The sequence below is a fragment of the Macaca nemestrina genome, chromosome 5, assembly GCF_043159975.1.
Source record: "Macaca nemestrina isolate mMacNem1 chromosome 5, mMacNem.hap1, whole genome shotgun sequence".
Taxonomy (NCBI): domain Eukaryota; kingdom Metazoa; phylum Chordata; class Mammalia; order Primates; family Cercopithecidae; genus Macaca; species Macaca nemestrina.
Window position 1 is genome coordinate 48,537,967 of NC_092129.1, and position 21,666 is coordinate 48,559,632.

The window sequence follows — 21,666 nt, forward strand, 5'->3', positions numbered from 1 at the left end:
GAGCCTGACTCTGACTGCTCCTTTCTCATGTGGAGTTCTTTTAGAGCCATTACTACATAGGAGCTGCACATCTGGCCTTGACTTCTGCTTTTGTCCCTTGGGTACAGCAGGACACTGCAGAAGCCTCACCCACTGCCTTTAGCTTTTGGTTCCTTTCTCATTCATGGAAATGATCAACTAGCTTTTTGGGCCTAGCTGTGATTTACCTATTTAATATTTTATCTATCATTGCTATGTGTTTGGAGCAGTGGGGTGTTGTCCAAGTATGGATTCACCAAACCACCTTGGCCAAATGTCCAAACTTATCAGAAGACTGTGTCTGATGGATGTCGCCTCATGTGAGGTCCAGACACCAGGCAATCTGGGTGTGCAGAAAAGTTTCACAGCCTCTGCATTAAGATGTTGTTAAAGAGGCTAAGTGTGGGCTGGGTGCAGTGGCTCACGCCTGTAATCCCAGCACTTTGGGAGGTTGAGGTGGGCGGATCACCCGTGGTTAGGAGTTTCAGACCAGCCTGGCCAACATGGCAAAACCCCGTCTCTACTAAAAATACAAAAACTAGCCAGGTGTGGTGGCACATGCCTGTAATCCCAGCTACTCGGGAGGCTGAGACAGGAGAATTGCTAGAATCCGTGAGACGGAGGCTGCAATGAGCCAAGATTGCACCACTGCACTCCAGCCTGGGTGACAAGAGCAAGATTCTGTCTCAAAAAAAAAAAAAAAAAAAAAAAAAAAAATGGAAGTAACTAAACTAATTGAAGCCATTTAAAAATGTCTTTACCTCCAACAATTTGCTGTTAAAAAAATTACTCAATGACACTTGTTAAAGCACAGTAAGGCAGGTTTTATTTGGGACCATTGCAATAGGTATAGGGACTACTGCCATGGGATTTTGCAGTTGGGGAGAGGGATTGGGCTCAACTTTGAACATAACAGGGAAAAAAATTTATAGCCAAGGAGCAGTGTATGCTGTTCTGCCTCAAAAAAAAAAAAAAAATAGGGTAAGTGTGAACAGCAGGCACACTCCAAGGACCGTGAATAAGGGAAGAGAAGCAAATGTTGACAAGAAATTCAGGAGACCCCTCCCCACACTTTACATCAGAAGAGAAACCTCAAAAGGAGAATGGTTGGCACAATAGAAAACATAGTCGTGTCAAGTAAGCGTTGGCCTAAAATCCACATAGTAGAACATTGGATAAATGTATAATGTTTCTTGCCCAGATCTTCCTGGAAATACTATCTGTTGCAAAACTTTCTCCTATGAACTGTTTTTGGTTAATAGTTCAGGGATTTGGTTTCGTACCTTGGAGAGTTATATATCCAAGCATTTTGCTTGTCAGAACTATTTGATGGCTGTATTTGTAAAAGCAGTGGCTCAAATGTTTTTAGAAGAGATTTTCAGCTGGGCGGGGTGGCTCATGCCTGTAATCCCAACACTTTGGGAGACCGAGGTGGGTGGATCACTTGAGGTCAGGAGTTCAAGACAGCCTGACCAACATGTTGAAACGCTGTCTCTACTAAAGATACAAAAAAATTAGCTGGACATGATGACAGATGCCTGTAACCCCAGCTACCCGGGGACTGAGGCTCGAGAATCACTTGAACCCGGGAGGCGGAGGTTGCAGTGAGCAGAGATCATGCCACTGCACTCCAGCCTGGTGACAGAGGGAGACTCTGATTCAAAAAAAAAAAGAAGAGACTTTCAGAAGAATCTGTTCCAAAATGAACAGGGAGCAAGCTTTCTCATTGATAGTCAATATTCTGGCACTTCTTTCTTTCTTTGGATGAATCAGAAACTCAAAAGGTTGAGATAGTCAGATAGGCCCATTTGAGTATCCAAGAGATCTACTGGCCCAAGCAATCTAATTACGTGGGCAGTTCACTCTTTTACTCCTCCATCTTGAGAAACAGAGCCTGATGTTGTAAGAAAGGATCCCAGTCCATCCTCTAAAAGTAAAACTATGTTCTTTTTAGCCTGTGATTTTGGAGTCGCTCTGCCACTTGGAGTGGTGTTTCTGCTCTTGTTCTCCACAGAATCCGTCTGAACTGGCCTTAGTCACCCTGGGCTCAAATTTCATTTAGGAAAGGTAGAGTATTATTGCCACCTATTGTCATCAGTTCTTCTCTCTGCTTCCAACAAGTGAGAGCTTCTCGTAGGAAAGTTAAGAAGTAATGTGACCCAGTGCCCTGGCTCATGCCTGTAATCCCAGCACTTTGGGAGGCAGAGGCAGGTGGATCACCTGCGGTCAGGAGTTCAAGACCAGCCTGATCAACATGGTGAAACCCCATCTGTACTGAAAATACAAAAATTAGCCAGGCGTGGTGGTGGGCACCTGTAATCCCAGCTATTCGCGAGACTGAGGCATGAGAATTGCTTGAACCCAGGAGGTGGAGGTTGCAGTGAACCAAGATTGTGCCATTGCACTCCAGCCTAGGCAACAGAGCAAGACTCCATCTCAAAAAAAAAAAAAAGAAAGAAAAGTGAGCAGAAAGGAAGCCAAGACATCCTCTTCTTTGTTAAAACTGAGCGAGACGGTTGCTAACAGGGTTTTTTTGTAGAAGGATGTGCTTGGTGATGTGTTTGAAGACGCACAGCAGCCTTGCTGTTGCTACCTCAGCCAGATAGGCCCGGCATCCCAAACAACATGCAACCAACCCCAGGCAAACATTTTCTTAAAAAACCCAGACAGGGGTTGTGTCCTTCTTTCGAAGGTGGCATTGCACTGAGGGTACGTGGATGCAGGTGCTCCAAATTACCCCAACCTCAAACAAGTTTGTTGAATTCTAGGCAAGCTGAGTATATACTCATGGGAAGGTTAATAAAAATGGGAACTAACCCCATATTTAGAAACATAATGGAGAACATTAGGCTTATCGATGCCTGTACCATGCCCACAGCATCTCTGGGGCCATTGGAAAGGGCCTGGTGAACATTTTATAACCAGGCATTCCCCAGCTACAGCATATTAATTGTGGGTGTGAATTAAATCAAGAGAGGGAGTGGATTCTCACTGGAGCTTGAGGAAAATGGTCCACTTACTGTGCTTTTTCACAGTTGCATTGCCCTTCCTCTGATGCTGGGGAGGGACAGAGGAAGGGCAGTGGTGGGGCCAGTTACCAATACAGAGAAATGGGAAGCAGTTATGTCCTTGGCAATGAATGCAGTTTTTGGACAGGGCTTAATTTATAATGGACAGTCAACATTAGTTTTCTGATTTCTGGACATTTTCCTATGTTGCCCATTTCTTGTTTATCTCTGAGTGGAGATGTTTGAGTATTTGCAGGCAAGGGAGGGAGATGGTAAGTTCCTAAATACATAAGGGAATCCTGTGACAAAATAATATTAAGAATTATTTTCTGCCATTTTATTTGATTGTAAATTGACAAATTATAACTGTATATATTTATGGGGTATGATGTGATATTATGATATATGTGTACAATGTGGGATGATTTAATCCGGCTGATTAACACATCCATCATCACAAATGCTTGCCATCTACCATTTTAAATTGCAAAAATGGACTGAAGGATCACAGTCCTTCAACTGAAGCCCTTGGAGTCAGTTGTGTTTCAGAATTCAGAATTTTATTTTAGAAAGGTAATGGAAACCATATGCTACTTATTATGAATCACCCCTAGCAGGGTCTGGGAAGATTCTTAGAACCTATAATATTAAACATTTCTGTAGCAAACATGATTATTTGCTCTAAGTGGGATAAGTAAAGATTTTTAATAGCATCACATCACTTCAAGTTATGACGCTAAATGCATTTTGGAGCCAAACTTACAAAAAACAACAATATTTTCAAAACTTTCTGGATTTTAGAATTGTGGGTAAAGATTAGATTTTATACAAATCGCACTGTGAGTTAGGGAGTGCTTAATGGGCTGTCCTTGGAAGCCATCAGTATTTAGGAAAAAAAAAGTGTGTTTCGAACGACCAATAAAACGAACTTTTGGAACATAATCCATTTGTCATTGAAGGACTAACGGTAGTAATAAAAATAACTCAGAGTCACATTTTGAACTATGGACAAAGCTAATATAAATATATTCATATTAGGCAATAGGCACTGCCAATAGATGAGACTTCTTAGCTACTCCTTACCCAAATCTCAGTCTTGATGATGTATCTTCTCTCTCTGTTATCTTTATTTTCCTGTTAGCTCCTCTTTTTTTTTTTTTTTCTTAAAAATAGTTAGTTTGTCCTAGATTTTGAGCTTATAACACTCACTCTGGATAGTTGGCAGGTCTTAATCAGGGCAAGTAGATGAGGTGTAGAAACCACAGTGATTTCAGTCTTATGGGATCCAAGCAAATTTTTAAAAAAATCTACAAAGAATTTTTTTTTTTTTAATTCATAGAGTGATATACCTTTAAAATTGTGTGACAGAATTGAAATGACAGGGTTAAAAATCTCAGGCTAAAAGTCACTGAGAAATTCAGTTTTTCTTTGAGGAAAACATTTCTGAGTTATCACTGACATAAACAAAATGTTTTGTTTAAACAATAAAAGAACCTCATATCTATAGGAAATCTTGAAGTTACATTAAAAACAAAAATACTTAAACCTAGAAGCTGTTACAATGGGAAACTAGACTATAAATAATTTGCAACTGGTATGTCACTAGGAATTCCAATGGCATAAAGAAATGCTTAATAAACAAATTGCCTTTCAAGTTTAGCAACTCTGGGGATATAACACTATGAACTGTTTTTTAAAAATCTGTTGGTATAAAAGACCTGGAGAGCCTAACTGTACTGCAGATTCATTTTATCGTAGGTCCTATGAGGTCATTATAAATCTTTGTACTATATTTGAGAAAATGCAGAAAACAGTTGTGCTGTCCCCAGCATCTAATGTCATGACAGCCACGAGGCCTGGCACCTGATTTCTCCAGCACTGTGCTCACCCTTGTGTCCTGAGAGCGTAAGCAGTTTTTGATGTCTTTGAGAGTCGTCTTTACATAGCCAAATTAAAGAAAAGAAGTGAAGTAGGGTCTTTCTGTGTTAGTCAGTCTTTCCTGATCTTCACATTTCTTTAGCCACAGATTATAACAGACTGTAGAATCCCCTAACCTCCTTTGACAATTCTTTCTTGTATTTTTAGTGACCTTTGGTGAAAATACTTTGAATTTCTCTATTAGGATAGGTGAGCAGAAATTCTGATCAGAAATAGAAGAACTAGTCATGATGAACATAACTAAAATGGAATGGCAATACTCAACTTCCTAATATTTATTTCGAGCAGAGATATTAAAGATAGTCTTCATTTTTCAATGTTTTATCTGCTACTCCCTGCCTCCTCCCCCAACAACAACCAAAACACTTTAAAATTTTAAATTGAAAAGTTGCCCAGTCATTCAGTGATGTCAATGATAAAGGCTGAACCATATTTAGACTAACCCCAAGGAAAGGATAATGTATTGTATTTTAAAATATTCCTTTTTACCTTTTCATGACCAATGCCTCTTCCTGCTCCTGTTCGCCCTGGCATCTTTTGGAAAGCTCTGTGTTTTGCATAGCATGTGCACTTTTTTTTTCCTGAAATGTGCAACACATTCAACATTGCAGTGATTTTTTTCCCCCTCCTTAGCTCAGAGCAGAGGTGGAACCCCCAGGGGATTCAAGTACCCACTTGATAGGCTCAGTCCCTCTTAATCAGCCTGTAATGGAGCTAATGGCTGTTTGTCATCCTTGGAGATATAAATTTCCTGGCGGTGTCTCCTGCAGACAGTGCATGAAGTATGCTCAGTGTGCCAGCAAGGGCTGATAATCAGCAGAAGGACAGGGTGCTTCGTTAGTCAGAAGAGCCAGGGCTTTCCGGCTGCCAGGCTACAGAACTCGCCTCACCACTCTTGAGACATGGACAACGCCGGTAGGTAAAACAAGCATGAATTCTTCATAGCTGCTGGCTTGCTTTGCAGCCCGCATCCTTTGCTGCGGAAGGTTTGCCTATTTGTTGCTCTCGTTTCACACTTAAATGTTCAAGACTGAGACGCGTGTAATATGTGTACCCCGATGCATTGTCCACAAGACAATTAGTGTTTACTTTGAAGTTTAGGAACTGGGAATGCAGATTGTCATTCCAAATTCACCTTTTGTGAAGACTACTGCTATTTTATTTAGGCTGCAGCAAGTGTGGTGTTTGATTCTTTTGTGCTCAGAGCAGTGGGTGGAAAATGCATACAGTTAGTGAAAAAACTATTACTAAGGGATGGCACGAGGTAGATGGAATTAAATTAATGAGCTGAGCAAAAATTCTGTATAAATATTACAATATGCACAGTGTAACAGCATAAGAGCTCTTTGGTCTGATGCTTTCATCTTCATCGTTAGGATGCAATGTCGAAAATGTTTTGATAGCCTCTGATATTTTAATTTCAGAGTAGAGACATTAGTGGTCAATCGTGAACCTTTAAAAATGTATTTATTTTTAATATCTTTACTTGATAACTAGATAAACATGATGGTTGAAGTATTTTAATGTCAATTAAATAATTAGCATAAAATTATCAGGTGGAACTTTTTTCTGTTTACTTTGCTGTATTGAACTTTCAGAGGAGATATACTGTGAGATCATGCCCCATTTCAGTGTTGTCGGCACTCAAGCAGAATTCTCCCAGCTGTGTTATGGATTATCTGTCTCCTGAAGCTCATTAGTTCAGTTACTCAGCTGGTATCAGCTTGAAGGTGAGGCTTCCCATGCCTTGAGACACGGTCAGCTCTTCTAAGAGGTTACATCATTTAAAACACATTCTACAAGACCACCTATTGGTGGTGAAACACATCTGTTTACGAAATTGAGCTAGTTCAGTCCTCGGTGCAGGTAGCATAGACTAGCAGAGATTTTAAAGTCAGTGTGTATTAGGTTCTTTTATGAAATAGCTTACCAGGAACAAAACTCTGTGACTAACATAATTTGGTCATTGCCATTGAAGACATTGAAATAAAGTGGAAGAGTATAGTATCAGGGATGAAAGGTGGTGGAAGAAATGAAACAAGTGTAAGGATGTGTGTGTAGTAGTAGCAGGAGGGAAGCTGGATGCATGCATATGGATTATACCACCATTCTGGTCATTGAGAAAATACACCATAGGACTTATCATAAAAGCAGGTAGGTATGGTATTCCATGACAAGGCACAATTTGAAGATCAACCAAAAGCTTCTCTAATTACAGCAATAGAGTGAGTAAAAAATAAATATATAAACTTAGAATCTCTAATTTAACCTCGTTTAAAACTTCTGCCACCCACAATTTATTATACTGACATTCTGGCAGAATAATCACTTTAATCCAAGTAAATGCCTTTTTAAACTGACTCATATATTTATTTAAAGGCCATTTAAAAAAAGGAAAGAAACTCTTGTGGCAGACTTTATGTAGGCTTAAAAATGCTAAGGGTTATTTGTCTTTTTTGGGTAACTAGAGCTTTGGGGGATGTTTTCACAATTTTTAGTTATGTTATTAAATGCAATTAATAAAATACCTCTGCTCTTGATGAGTTTAAGATTATTTACACACTGTGGAGAGTGGCTTATAAACTAGCAATTTCTATATCATTTCAAATTTTAGATGTAATCTCAAATATAGTCATAGATACCTTTGAATAGAATAACAGGTTTTAAATCACATAATTTGAATATTTCAGAAATAGCATGCTTCTTATAATGGCTTATAATTGGCTGTCAGTGATCACTTTTCATGGTAATTTTTTGATGAGGTAAGCAGCCTCTCTTACAGGAGGAAAATGTAAACATCCATTACATACACATGTTTCAATACATTATATTGACTGTAAGGAAAGCATTTAAGATAGTACTGGTAGGTGACAAAAAAAAATCTGAAATAACTTGGAGCACTACAGTTTATCCAAATTAATTTAAAGAAGATAATGATGTTGAGTATTTGACTAAATTTTTCTAATCAAAAATGGGTTGAGTCCATGGATTTCAGAGCTAGTAGTTTAGAGCTGGGCACTAGTACTAACAACTGGATCATTAGTTTCAAGGAGCCAGGCCTTCTTCCAGCAAGGCTTTCTGCGTGGGAGTTTAGATAATGACAGGCAGAAGCACAGCAATGGCCCCACACAGGTTGAATGTCCCTCATTTATTCAAGTCAGATAGAACGCTGCATCAGGATATTTGTGCATGGTTTCTGCTGTTAATAAGTAAAGAAAGATGTGCTGCTTGGGACTCCAGCCCTTTTGGTGGGTGTGTGTACATTTCAGCTATCATGCCATTGTATATCCGTCCTTTCTCTCCTTAGCAACAAAGAGCTGACATTCCTACTATCTCGGAGAAGGAGACATCCCTTCCCCATAATTGCTGGCTTATGTATTCCTTTAAAAGCTTTTCCTGGAATAACAATAAAATATTTATCAAACTGTGTGTGTGTAATATGTCAGGGCAATTTTAGCAATATCTAACATTTTCTTCTTTTTTTCAAACGGCTATTTATTCTTAGAAGTTATATAGCAAGTCGAATAGATGGTGCTTTACAATGACAAACCCATGACTACAAGTACCATCAGTGTTCTGCCAGTGCCACTATCCTCACCTCCATTAAGTGGTTCTTGTGAATGAATTGTGATAAGACATTCAGAGGCAAAGTTGATTGGTATGTGATTTTTTTATCTGAAATACAATTTTTGAAATGTAATTCCAGTTCTACAGTACAGAGTACTGTAAAAAAAAAAAAAAAAAAAAAGTTCTGCAGAATTTATTGTTTTGGGTTTTCCCTACTTGATATCAAGATATTTCAGTTACCATGTGTGGGTTGAAAGAGCCACACTCATTTGGAGGGGAGGTGGCAGCTACTGAGAGCCCCTGAGCCTTCACCGTGCATTCTAGCTCAGTGGTTCAAAGGCTTTTGACCATTGATGTACAATCATTGAGTTTGGAAGGTCACAGTCTGCCAGCTCCCTGCAAAAGAGACTCGAGAGCTCTTTGGAGTCAGACTGAGGAAGGGTTTGGAGTGGAGTAGTTGAGAGCGTCAGATAATTTTAGGTGAATGTTGGTTCTGCCACCTGTCATCCGAGTGACTGTGAACAAGTAATAGAAACTCTATGCTTTTAATTTTCTCATCGGTAAGTGTTGACAATAATTGTACCTATCTCATAGGATTACTGTGAAGAGAAAATAAGATAACTCCTGTAAAGCTTTTGGTACAATGGCTGGCATATGGCAACATACAATGCATGTTGGCGTTTTAGAGAGCCATCAAAAGATTGAAGCAGATTGTTTTATGAACAAATAAATATATGCTCCAGCAGCATGGCTCTGAAAGAGGTGCGGATGACAGTGTGGGAAAGTGAGCAATTCTGAGCAAAGAGACTAGTCAACTGGCTGTCTCAGAAGTAGAATTGGAAATTAATGTGGGTAGTGCAATGGCCATGGGGTTGGGGGATGCATTGGATATGCATCAGCAGAACACGATGAGTGGAGTTTTAGGTAGGGAGAACTACAAAGTCAAAACCCGGGAGGTTTCCAGTTAGAGAATTTAAGACAATAGTCCTGCACTATTGAACACAAAATGAGTTTTAAGAGAAAGACAATGAGTTCCATTTTGACATTGTTGGGTTTGAAATACTTTGTGTGTTGCCCACTAGCCATAGTAGTTGGTTCACTGATGACTTAAAGGATTAAAAAAGATTCCTGCCCCTTCTCCCTCCAGTCTGTGGGAGATCCTATGGAATGGTATAGAGAAAGGAAACTTTCAAATGCTTCATCTTTTTTTTATAGATGGAAATAAGACCAGGCAAAGAGACACATACTCCTAAGCATTGAAATAATTAGGGTAAAGGCCAGGCTGTTGCATAAGAAAATGTAAGCATAAAGACATTTTATTTTAGTTCAAAACCTTAGCAGCCCAAGTTGTCATGCCAAAGTTCCTGAACAGCTGAAGATAGTGATTCAGGAGAAGGGTTACCGAATGGGGCAGACATCCAATAATAATGCATATGTTTTGAAAGAGGATGCTTTCTAGAATATTTGACTATGTTTGCAAACTCTATTTTATGCAATAAAAATTTTTTTTCCTCTAATCCTCCACATTCGTGATATCTTGTTCTTGCTATCTATAATTCTGCCAACCATGATACTTTTTAGAAATGTATTAATGTTATATACACACACATACATACATAATATGTACACATACATTTGCATGTGTATTGTTAATATATGTACCTATGTGTGGATTCTTTAACTAGGGGATTGTCAGTCTCGATGTAGGGGAATGTAATGTTGCTATCTCTTCTAAAAAACTTAATAAAAAATTAGAACAGATTTTCTTTTTAATTAAAAAAGAAATTCATTCTTATCCTCTGAAATGCCCCTTATGTTGTAAAGATTATTATTTACCATTTTATTAACTACCAAGCAAATTACAGTATTTTTCTTTGAATTTATTGTGAAGCCCATTGTGCTATTTTGGCATTTTATATTTCACAAAATAAATATTCTTAGAAGCATCCAGGATTCATGTAAAGATATTTTTCTAAGCAGAAGTTAAAAATTGATAAATAATCTGTTTTTTGGAACATCTGTTTTCAAAATGCTAGTATTATTATCAAAATAACTGTTTTAAAATAAAAATGCCAAAAGGAAAAATAAGTTCATATATAAACACAAAAGTACTGTGAAAGTGGGACTAAATTTTCTTCCTAGTTTTACTCTAATAGTGAGTGACTGTGACCTCCCGATAGTAAACTGACAGTCATGGCCCAAGAGTGTGCACAAGCAGGACAAAGTCTTTGTTTCTGAAATTAAGTTTTTACTATTGTTTCAGGATCACTGGAATTGGTTCTGAGTGTTTCTTTCTTTGCAACCACTCATCTTTCCAAAGGCAGAATGAATTGTGATTTTTCTGTATCACCAAGATGAAATAGAAATGCTTGTCAAATGGCTTCTGTCGAGAACAACTGTTAGAAAAGAAAGAAAGCACAAGCCAAAATGCATTTTGGTGATAGAAAGAAGAATCAGTAATCAACATTTTCTAAATTATATGCCATTCCATATTAATTCCATAGGTTATTAAATAAACTCCCCACCCAACCTCCACATGCAAAGAGTTTAGCATTCAGGCAATTTTAAGAATTGTTGAGTTTAACAGCATTCAACAGGTTTCTTAGCATGTTAAGAACCATGCTGAGGCTGGGCGTGGTGGCTCACATCTGTAATCCCAGCACTTGGGGAGGCGAAGGCAGGTGGATCACAAGGTCAGGAGTTCGAGACCAGCCTGGCCAACGTAGTGAAACCCTCGTCTCTACTAAAAATACAAAAATTAGCTGGGTATGGTGGCACATGCCTGTAGTCCCAGCTACTTTGATGCCTGAGGCGGGAGAACTGCTTGAACCCGGGAGGCAGTGGTTGCCGTGAGTCGAGACCACACCACTGTACTCCAGCCTGGGTGACAGAGTGAGACTCTGTCTCAAAAAAAAGAGAAAGATGTTGATAGAATTGGCATATAATTTCCTGTGGGTACTAATATTTGTTGTGAATTCCTAAGATGGAATATAGAATGCAGCATTTCCCAATCATATTAACCTCAGGTTCTCCAGGGGATACCTAGTTACAAGGTAGATAACTCCAATTTGGAATGCACTGTTAAGATCCCTTCATTCTCAGTTTCGCTTTCCATTTTTACCTTATTCTTCCTCTCCTGAGTTCTTCTCAACTTCCTGTTTCCAAATATAGGAAGTCATTTTTGGTAACTAGCAAAGTTATCAAAAAGTTACTTTTGGTAAAGTAACTTTTAACATAGATATTAATTTCTAAACAATCAAGCATTGATACTTCCATAAGTATGTACCTTTCATGTACATGAAATTCCACTGCAGATGTATATGACTATGTACATTTCATGATGCTTACTTACATAAGTATCAGTGCTTGATTGTTTAGAAATTAAATATCTGTGTCATCTGTGTCCAGGATTTCTCTTCTCTTTCCTTGCCTCTAACATTTCACTGCTTATAAACATCACCATCCCATGAAGTGAAGAAGGAAAGGGAGCTAGGCCTTAAACCTGCTTTGGAAAGGAGTGGAATTCAATGACAGCTATGAGATTGGGGATCATGCACAGATTTTATGTATCCAAATGTAACAATTCAGATGAAATATTAAAAATAGATGACGTGAGATATTATATGTAAAAAGTCAACTTCAAAGTTCTATTTTTGTAAATCAGGTGCGAAGAACATATATAACAAAGGCAAATCATATTTAGCTAAATGTCAAATGTCTTAAAAGGAAGGAATCTTACTTATTTGAGTGTCTTTTATGTCCTAGGCATCAAGTTAGGTATTTTACACATGTCACATCATTAATACTCGCAGTCACTCTGTAAGTAAATATCTCCCCCAAGTTACACATAAGTACCTGAGGCTAAGATCTCGCCCAATAAATAAGCCAGTGGTTTATAAACTTGAATCCAGCCTTTTGTAATAATAGCAAAATTCAACTCATCACTTTTCATATTGTCTTATTACTTTGAGAGTGGGGATTCTTGGTCTTTGTGTTTTCCATAGCATTGAGCACAGTGCTTGGGCTATAGTAAGTGTATAGTAAATGTTTGTTGAATTAAATCAACAAACATTAAATGATGTTTAATTAAGTTGGAGCAATTTTTTAAAGAACAAATTAATTTGGAAACATCAGTGTCATATGATCTTATTATACATCTGAATACCCTCTTGGATAGAAGTTAGTACATGGGTAAGACAAAATATAGTTGTGAAGTGTTCTTTTCATGAACATTCAAAAATGTATGACAATTTATAAAATAGAATGCTTTTTGATAGAGCCCATCTGTGAAATCTGTTACCATTGTAAAAAAAATTATTCAAAATTTTCATTTGAAGGATGTGATAATATTACAGTCATTAACAGAAATTATGGAAAGAGGCTTCCTCATATATTTTTAATGATATTTAAATGAAAGGCAGACACACTTTTCTGGAATACGAAAGAATTTTACTTTTTCTCTCTTCTTCTTCCAGAGAGATCATGATTAGAGGAAAGACCACAGAGTAACTGTGCCTTGGTCTCATCTGACCACACCTGTGCCTGAATAGTCCTTTTTCTTTCACTAGTAATGCTAAGACATTACATTCCACATGACTCTTTCCAAACTCTATATTACTCTGTGAACCACTACAAGATTTGACAAACACACAGTGAAACAATAATCTCATTTAAATTTTGATATTTATGTCAAGAGGAGCCATAGTTTCAAAGTTTCAGTTTCAGGTTTCAGAGCTATGGTTTCAAAGTTTCAGGTTTTCCTACCATTTGGTATAAAGTATCTGCCTAATAGTTTTGATAGGTAGCTCTTTTATTATTTTTATAGATAATTCCGAACATCCAGCTATCTCCCCAAAATTACATTTTGAATTTTTTTCACATAAACCAATTTTTTTCCAAATATTTAATGTTCTAATTAAGAATAGTGATTGAAATTGTGCCTCAGGACTGGACTTTAGAATCATGATTTCCCTTCTTAGACCTGAATCATTCGGTCCCTGCACAGCATTTATACCTTTACAGGTGTCAAGTTCAAATCCTTATATTTATTGTTATTAGTAATGATTATATTTGACCTGTTAACCTGTATCTTCCATGTATCCTCTACATCCACCAGTCTGTTCCACTGTCTGTTCTGTATCCACAAAAGCATTTGTACCTTCATTCTTGCTCTTCTTCCCGCCTAGAACACCTTCTCCTCCTTGCTATTCAGTCATTAATTCATCCATATATCCTGGTGATGTTTCCTGGTCACCCACTGTGTGCCACGCAATGTCCTAGTTAGTGTGGATACGAGAGAATGAGACAGAGCTTCTGTAGCATGCTCCTTCTTTCTAGTAGAGAAAGCAAAATTAGTAATGAACAGACAAAATGCTTGGGGTTGTGATTAGTGCTGCCAAGTTAATCAAGTGGTATTTGGATAGAGAATGAGATTGGGGTGGAGGCTACTCCAGACTCGGACGCCCCCCGACAGGACGTTGACTGGGAAGTCTGAGCAACAAGGCCAGTGTGGCTGGGGCCTGATGAGAAGTAGGGGCCTTAGACCAATTTGGGAGGGCCTTGAGCCTTGGCCTCTGTCCTACCAGCTTTCAGGAGTCTTTGAAAGGCTTTACAAGATTGGGAAGAACGGACTGGAGAGAAGCAAGAGTGGAAGCTCCTAAGAATGAAATCCACTTAGAAGGCTCTTGATGGAGGTGGTGGCAGTGGGGAAGGGGAGAGGAAACTTACCGCAATCCCAGCCCTGTGTCAAGGCCCAGCACATATCCAGTCTTACAGCGTCTTCCCAACTGGTCTCCAAGCCCTGAATTTTCTCAGGGCATTGATGGGATTCAACACCCAGTTTTGTACTTACTGGAAGTTCATCTGAGATTACTCTCCTTTTGAGTCTTTCCTTCCCAACCAGGTTTAAAAGTCTTGAGGGCAGATGCCACGTCATAGACATCTTTTATGTCTTCCAAAGAGTTAGAGTAGTCATTCTCAACTCTAGTCACTCATTAGAATCACCTGGAAATCTTTTAAATAACCATCTCTGTGCCCCACCCTAACAAATTCAATCAGGGACTTTGGAGCGGGATCAGGACATTGGTATTTGTTTAAAAACTCCCCACTATATTCTAATGAGCCATGAGGGTGACAACCACTGTGAGAGTCTTCTCTCTTTCTCTCTTTTTTTCCGCCTTTCTCTCCCTCCTTCCTCACTCCAGTCTAGCAGGCCAGTCTAGCTGAGATTTTATGCTTGGGAATTATCTGCTTCCAGGTGAGATGTGAGGCTGTGAGATTAATGAGACCTCCAAGGAAATGGCTGAAAGAAAAGAGCAGAGGTGAAATACTGCTTCCAGGCAATGTATCAGGATAGGAACAAAGGAAACTGAAACCAGACTTTCTATAATCCATCCTTCTGGAGTCTGTAGACTGGATCAAAGAAGGTGGTTAAGGAGAGACTTAGTCACCTACTTCCTAATCAGGAAGGTCGGTTTCTCTTCCAACATCTTACAGGCAAATTAAATACTAAAAGTGAAGATTCACCACAGTGGCAAAAACTATTTCTGAAGAGACTACATGTGAAATTTAACTAATAAGAGATGTTAAACATCCCTTGTCAAATTCTGTATAATAGAAGAGGTACGTTGTTAGAACCCAAATAGCACTGCTATGATTTAATCATCACTAACTGTATCTGTACCAAGAGGCTGGGTCAGAGCCACGATTAGACATCGATGCTATATTTGCTGTATCCATGTGACTTACCACAGGCGCCCTGCTTTTTAGTGATAGAGAAATAGGTCCTGTTCCACCTTGTACTTCCTGCTCCAAACACACACACGCACACACACACACTCCAAAATGAGTTTCAGATCATTTTAAACTGACAGTGACCTTAAATATTAAAGCCCAGGGATGCTTTGATAAAACTTGCTTTTCTGGTGTTTTGCTTAATAAATGATGTTTTTTACAACAAGGTTAATACATGCCTTCTAATAGAAACAGCGCAATTTAGTAAAACCATCTTTTATAATGTTTGACTTAACTACCTCACATGGTCATGAGCATCACTTGAGAAGCTGTCAGTGACAGAGGGTTTTAAACTCCAAATGTTTATACAAGTGAAGCTTCTAGTATTGGGAGGCACTACCAGGAACTGGCAGGGGAGGCTGGGGTGGCATGGGGGTTGAATGTTTCCCTAACTGCCCCTCCTGCTCCAGCCCCCACCACTTCTCCCCAGAACCTCTCACTTGCATGTCACCTATTGCCATATTGAAAAGCCTCCTCTTTGTCTTAGCCTCAGCTCAAGTGTCCCCACTTGCTCCAAACCATCCTCAACTGCTCTGGATAGAATGAATGTTCTCACTCCTCTCCACTCCTCTCCTCCCCGAGAACACTCTTCTACCCCTGTTGGAACACATAGCAGATATCCCATCGCGCTGCTTCATGTGCTCCTCAAGAACAGGGCCATGTCTCCTTCTTGAGCCTTATACTGAGTACCGTACCTGGCAGAGGAGGTGTGTTCCATAAGCAGGCAAATGAATACACTAGCTGAACTCAAGCCTGAGCTGTGTCTTTTATTGTGTGCTACTACTTATATAGAAACTCTGAATTAATTCTTATTGGAATTGAATGCTGTGGCCATATGCAATTTAATGTAAGCAGCAGTTCTTCAACTGAAGAGCCCATTAGAATCACTTGTGCAATTAAAATCTTCCTACCTGTTTGTGTGTCCGTCTATCCATCCATCCATCTACCTACCTACTTACCTACCTATCATCTATTTGTCTGTCTACCTATCATCGATCAAGAGCCATACCAGCCTCACTCCAGACCCACTAATTCAGAATCTCCCTAGGGAAGAAAGGGGTACTTTTAAGAAATGTTTCACAGATGATTCCTCTGTACTCCCCTGGTGAGACCAATTATCGGTCTAAGAAACATATAATGAAGTCACTCAGACAAAATGGGTTTCTACTGTTTCGTGTGCTATTAAGATACTTGCTTATTGCCAGCGTGAAAGCACATTATTATTAGAATGCTAAAGATCTTGTGCCATGCACAAAAATGCTCTGAAATACCCTATTGAAGGGTACACAGCATTGACCTGTACACAAAGAAGCAGCTTTCTTTGAGACTGTTGCATGGGAATGGTGGTGCATTCTGTTTTCTCTTCCTCCATTTACTGTGGAAAGGGACTCAGTAGCTTTTGTATCGTTGGCTGAGACTTGCTTAAAACTATACACCCAACTTGTCTTTAATTTACCACCTGCTGCATGCCTCTGCACTTCATATCCTGGGTCTTATTTTCTTAGTAATGGGAATTTGGCAACCCTCCATTTTTAAAGCAACTTGAGTTGGGGCATTTTGAATAGGGGGATAAAAGGAAAGATAGCCAGTCCCAATCTTTGAGAATGGTCAGTATGGTATAAAGAGTGAAAATATCTTAGGTTCCCTGTGTGAGACTCTATAGTCTTCACAGCACCAATCATGCTTGCTTGTGGTACTTATACAACATGTCAGTCGGTGGAGGGGCCAGTTCGTTTGCTCAAACAATAAGCATTTCACAACATTCATTAACCTTAGGGCCACTTTTTTAAGTTAAGGAAGTTCAAAGACATTTGTTTGAATAACTGTATGACTGTGACAATAGTTGAAAGAAGCCAGATAGTTGAAAATTAAAGCCAACTTTGTTTTTAAAATCCAGACTTCGTGGAAAACCAGGAGCTCTGTAGCATACATTTAGAATAACACTCCAGCTTTAACTCCTAAATTTCCTGGCTTATGTCAGTCTTTTTGTCACAGCCCTAAAGCTCCATAAACAAAGGTGTCTCTTATACTAACAGATGTGGGCTTTGTCTTTAGCCGTCTCAGGGAAAGTTTTCATGGAACCTCGAAACTACGAAAACTCCCAATGTACCCTTGAGCACCTGGGTTATTGTAAAACAAAATCATGTCCCACAAAATTATGTTTTAAACGCAGGACTAGTAAGGAATGAAATTTTTTTAAAACATGCTGTACATACTTTAACAAATTCCTCTCATCTTCAAAAATGCTTACAAATATAGCTCGTTTCTCACAGTTCTCCGGTGAATTATGTAAACACTTCAAATCATCAGTTCTGCTTTTATAGATATGAAACTAAGGCAGAGAAGTTTATTTATTTATTTTTTCAGAGAGCAGCCTCATGCACAGCTTAACTGCACATAAAAAATGTTGCCCTGACATATAAAATCCATGTCTGTTTCAGTATATGCTTGGCCATCGGTCAACCCACAAGGCATAGGCCATGCCAAATGTGATTTCCATTGACTTTTCTGCAAAGGGAAAGCCAAGCCCAGTTTACCTTTTGGGATGCATGCAATATTGTTTTTAGGGAAATGTGGTTCTATTTGTCCTGGCCTCAAAGGCTGACTCACTGGAGGACAGGTTTTTTCACAGTTTTGGTCACAAAACGCAACCGTCCCCATCAGTTATGTTGAAGCTCTCTGTACTAGGATATGCAACTAGGTGATCAGGGACTGGAAATCAGCTGGAAATTCCAATAGAGGCTCATTAATTAGTGGAGCATGCATATGGAAGGCATATACTTATATGGCAGGTGGGTAGCAGATGGGGGACAGTGAAAACCTCCAGGAAAAGAACAAGAGCAGCTTCATTAAAGAAGCCTTAGCATTTTCACACAGAGACTGAGCTTGAAGATCCATTCCCAGAGAAGGGATTGGAGGATTGGGTAGGGAATGTGGACAGATTATAGGGAGAGACCAAGGTAGACACCTGGCTTATGAAACAGGTCTACAGAAAACATCAGGAGGCCCCCACAGGTTTCATTCTGGCTTCTTCAATTTGGTGTAAATTGACAACAAAGAAAACTCAGGAGGATGCAAATGAGTTCCTGTGGATCCGGAGCCCTCTCAGGCCTCCTCGGTGCAGAAGGGCAAATCATTCCCACAGTTCCTGCCTCTCTCTCTAGAGTAGCACAGGACTTGGATAACCAGCAGCTACAAGGAAGCTCACCTGTCAACCACTAACACTTTATTTTAATTTCTATTTTGCATGAGAATCATTAAATTGCAACTCTTTCTTATATTTAATCACATTTACTGGCTTTCTCAAACTGAACATACCCCAACCCTTGAATAGTGTGGGATTGTGCAAAGGAATGGAATTAGAGTTGGAAAGGAAGAACGCAGTTCCTGGCTGAGCCTGTTCTACCTGCTGGTATGGGGCCTTGGGCATATCCATGAGCCTCACTTTCCTCATCTGTAGTTAAGGGTTGATTGTACTTGGCTTGAGTAGTAAGTGTTATGTAACATAGATTCATTTTGCACCCACATAGACTTTAAATCTTTGCAAACATTAGCTCATTTCTTCTTCTCAGTTACCTCCCAAGGTGGTCACTTGGCCCCAGGTCCCCCTGTTCTGGCTCCCTATTGTTCCTGCCTTGCTCACCTCTCACATTTTGCTTCTGGCAGCTCCCGTCTCCCTCCTCCTAATCTGCTGTTTTCTTTATTTTCTTCTTCTTCTTCTTCTTCTTCTTCTTCTTCTTTTTTTTTTTTTTTTTTTTTTTTTTTTTTTTTTTTGTGGTCTGGGAAACCAAATATTCAAGAGTGTTTTCCTTTTGTTCAAAATAATAGTACGCAGACCCCACTGAGGCCCTGAGTAGTGTATGATTCACTTGTATGGGCTGGAGTTTGTGAATTTTTTGCATTTATTCGGGCTGAGTTGCAGTTCGGTTGATTTCCTGGTTCTTGACATAGTGGAGGTGGACAGCTAGGTTACATCTTTTAATGTTTCCTCATCATCCAATTTAGAAATCTCCAGAGATCCTGCCCACACCCTCAGGGTAAAATTCAAGCCCAAAACGTCACACAAGGTCCCTGCATCACCAGCAGTGTCACCACCTCTGGTCATGTAGTCCTGGGTCCTGGCTCCCCAGACTCTTCCTCTCATCCCAAGTACTGTGTGTTCCTGCTGCTTTGCTTGGCGGTGTGCTGTTCTCCTTGTTTACATCTGGTCTCCCCACTGGCCAGGAAACTGCTCAAGGGCAATGTTACCTTACTATTGGCTGCCTTAGTCCTAACACAGGTGTGGCACACAGTAAGTACTTAATGCATGCTGGCTGAGTCACTGCTTCTGCCATTGTTACCAAGCTACAAAATGCTCTATGGAACACAATGATGTACACAGACCATCCCATTACATAGATTTTTAAAATATTTCAGGAGAAAAGGACAGTTTAGAGAAATGTAACCAAATGCAAACGATGCAAAATGCAGCTTAATGAGGTTGGTAAAAATCCTTATCAACCCAGAAAAGTCCTTGTGAACCTTGATTTTTTTTTCTGTTTGATTGACATTAAACCAAATTTAGAATTTAAAAATATATATTTTGTAGGGATTCCTTGGAGGAGAAGATAGAACATGTAATAATTACAGTAGCAAGTGTATTGAATTTGACTACTTCATAAAGGAAGATGTACCATATACTTTAAAAATATGTTCTCAAAGGAGATTTGATTATATCAAAGGCATAAGGCCTGTGAAACTTGGCCCTAAGTTGAGGAGTAGAAAGAAGCCAGCCTTCACGTGAAGAAGGTTAAGTCTAGTGACATTGTTTATCCGTTTGCTTTAAACTTTTCAGATTACCTTCCCTAACACTGATGTCAAATATGCCAGTGAAGAGTTTGAATAAAATGTTTTCATGAAATGTGAGAATGGAAAAAAGCAATTTTTTAAAATAGCATATTTTTAGACATGATTTATTATATGTATTTTAAACTAAATTAATAAATAAAATATTATGATAAGAAAAAAGCCAAATTACCTTCCCTAGAAAAAGAAATTATTTTCAAACTCCCTAAAATGTATTAGTACATCTAAATTGCCCCTTGCTATTAATATATGGAGGGAGAAAAAATGTCATAATACCCAAATGAAGGCCCAGGTGGGCAGATCACTTGAAGTCAGGAGTTCAAGACCAGCCTGGCCAACATGGTGAAACCCCGTCTCTACTAAATATACAAAAATTAGCCAGGCATGGTGGCTCACACCTGTAGTCCCAGCTACCCGGGAGGCTGAGGCAGGAGAATCACTTGAGCCCGGAAGGAGAAGGTTGCAGTGAGCCGTGATCATGCCACTGCACTCCAGCCTGGGCAACAGAGTGAGACTCTGACTCGAAATAACAATGATAATAATACCTAAATGAGAGAAATTATTCTGAACTGTTGTTGAAAATCAGTTCATGGGAGTACAGCATACAAAGTTGCTTTTATTTTTATAAAAACATTTTGTATGTGCATAGAGCAATGCTCAATCCCTGAAGAATAAAAGGGAAATTTTTATATTTTACTCTAGACTTTTCTATTTTTGGTTTTGTTTGTACAGTCATTGTGTCCTGCTTTAAAAGTCAATACATTATGTTTAAATCAGTTAACTGGAGAGCAGCACATATTATATTGTCTGACCACGTATGATGCACAATATTCTGGGTACACTCAGAGCACTCCCATAATAAGTTGCTAATGACATGGGTCCCTAGCCCAGAGTAACTTGGGGTGAATGATATGAAACCCCTGCCTCCCCACCCACTCCCCACCCCACCCCAATATAAGCTATTATTGAACTTGTTTGTTTGTTAATTAGAACTAGCTATGAAATCTTGTGAATTCTTTTTTTTTTTTTCTGAGACAGAGTGTTGCTCTTTTGCCTAGGCTGGAGTGCAGTGGCGCAATCTTGGCTCACTACAACCTCTGCCCCCTGGGTTGAAGCAATTCTCCTGCCTCAGCCTCCCGAGTAGCTGGGATTACAGGCGCCTGCCACCACACCTGACTAATTTTTGTATTTTTAGTAGAGACGGGGTCTCCCCATATTGGCCAGGCTGGTCTCAAACTCCTGGCCTCAGGTGATCCACCCACTTCGGTCTCCTAAAGTGCTAGGATTACAGGTGTGAGCCACCGTGCCTGACCAAAATCTTGTTAATTCTTATGAGCAAGATGCAGTCATAGTTACTAATTCATATTCACATGCCATATCACAACATGGACATTTCAACTAGATTTTTTTCCATCTTCCTAAGTCGAGGACAGACTTGAGGCCAAAATCAGTAATTTGGGATTATATCACCACTCTTTTTTAATGTTGTGGGAAGCAG

General features: G+C 39.3%; 1 protein-coding gene across 6 annotated transcripts in view; it reads left to right on the top strand.

Moving 5' to 3' along the window:
• Positions 1 to 21,666, top strand: part of LOC105465759 (phosphatase and actin regulator 2) — a 300,918-nt gene that overhangs the window by 65,724 nt on the left and 213,528 nt on the right. Inside the window, exon 1 of one of the 6 annotated variants that reach the window (XM_011714341.3) lies at positions 1,438 to 5,879. The exons of the other annotated variants lie outside the window; for them this stretch is intronic. Within the exon in view, the coding sequence (XP_011712643.2) occupies positions 5,867 to 5,879 (13 nt within the window). The 5' untranslated portion in view covers positions 1,438 to 5,866. Of the gene's footprint in view, positions 1 to 1,437; positions 5,880 to 21,666 lie in introns of those variants that run through there. 6 annotated transcript variants of the gene reach the window in all.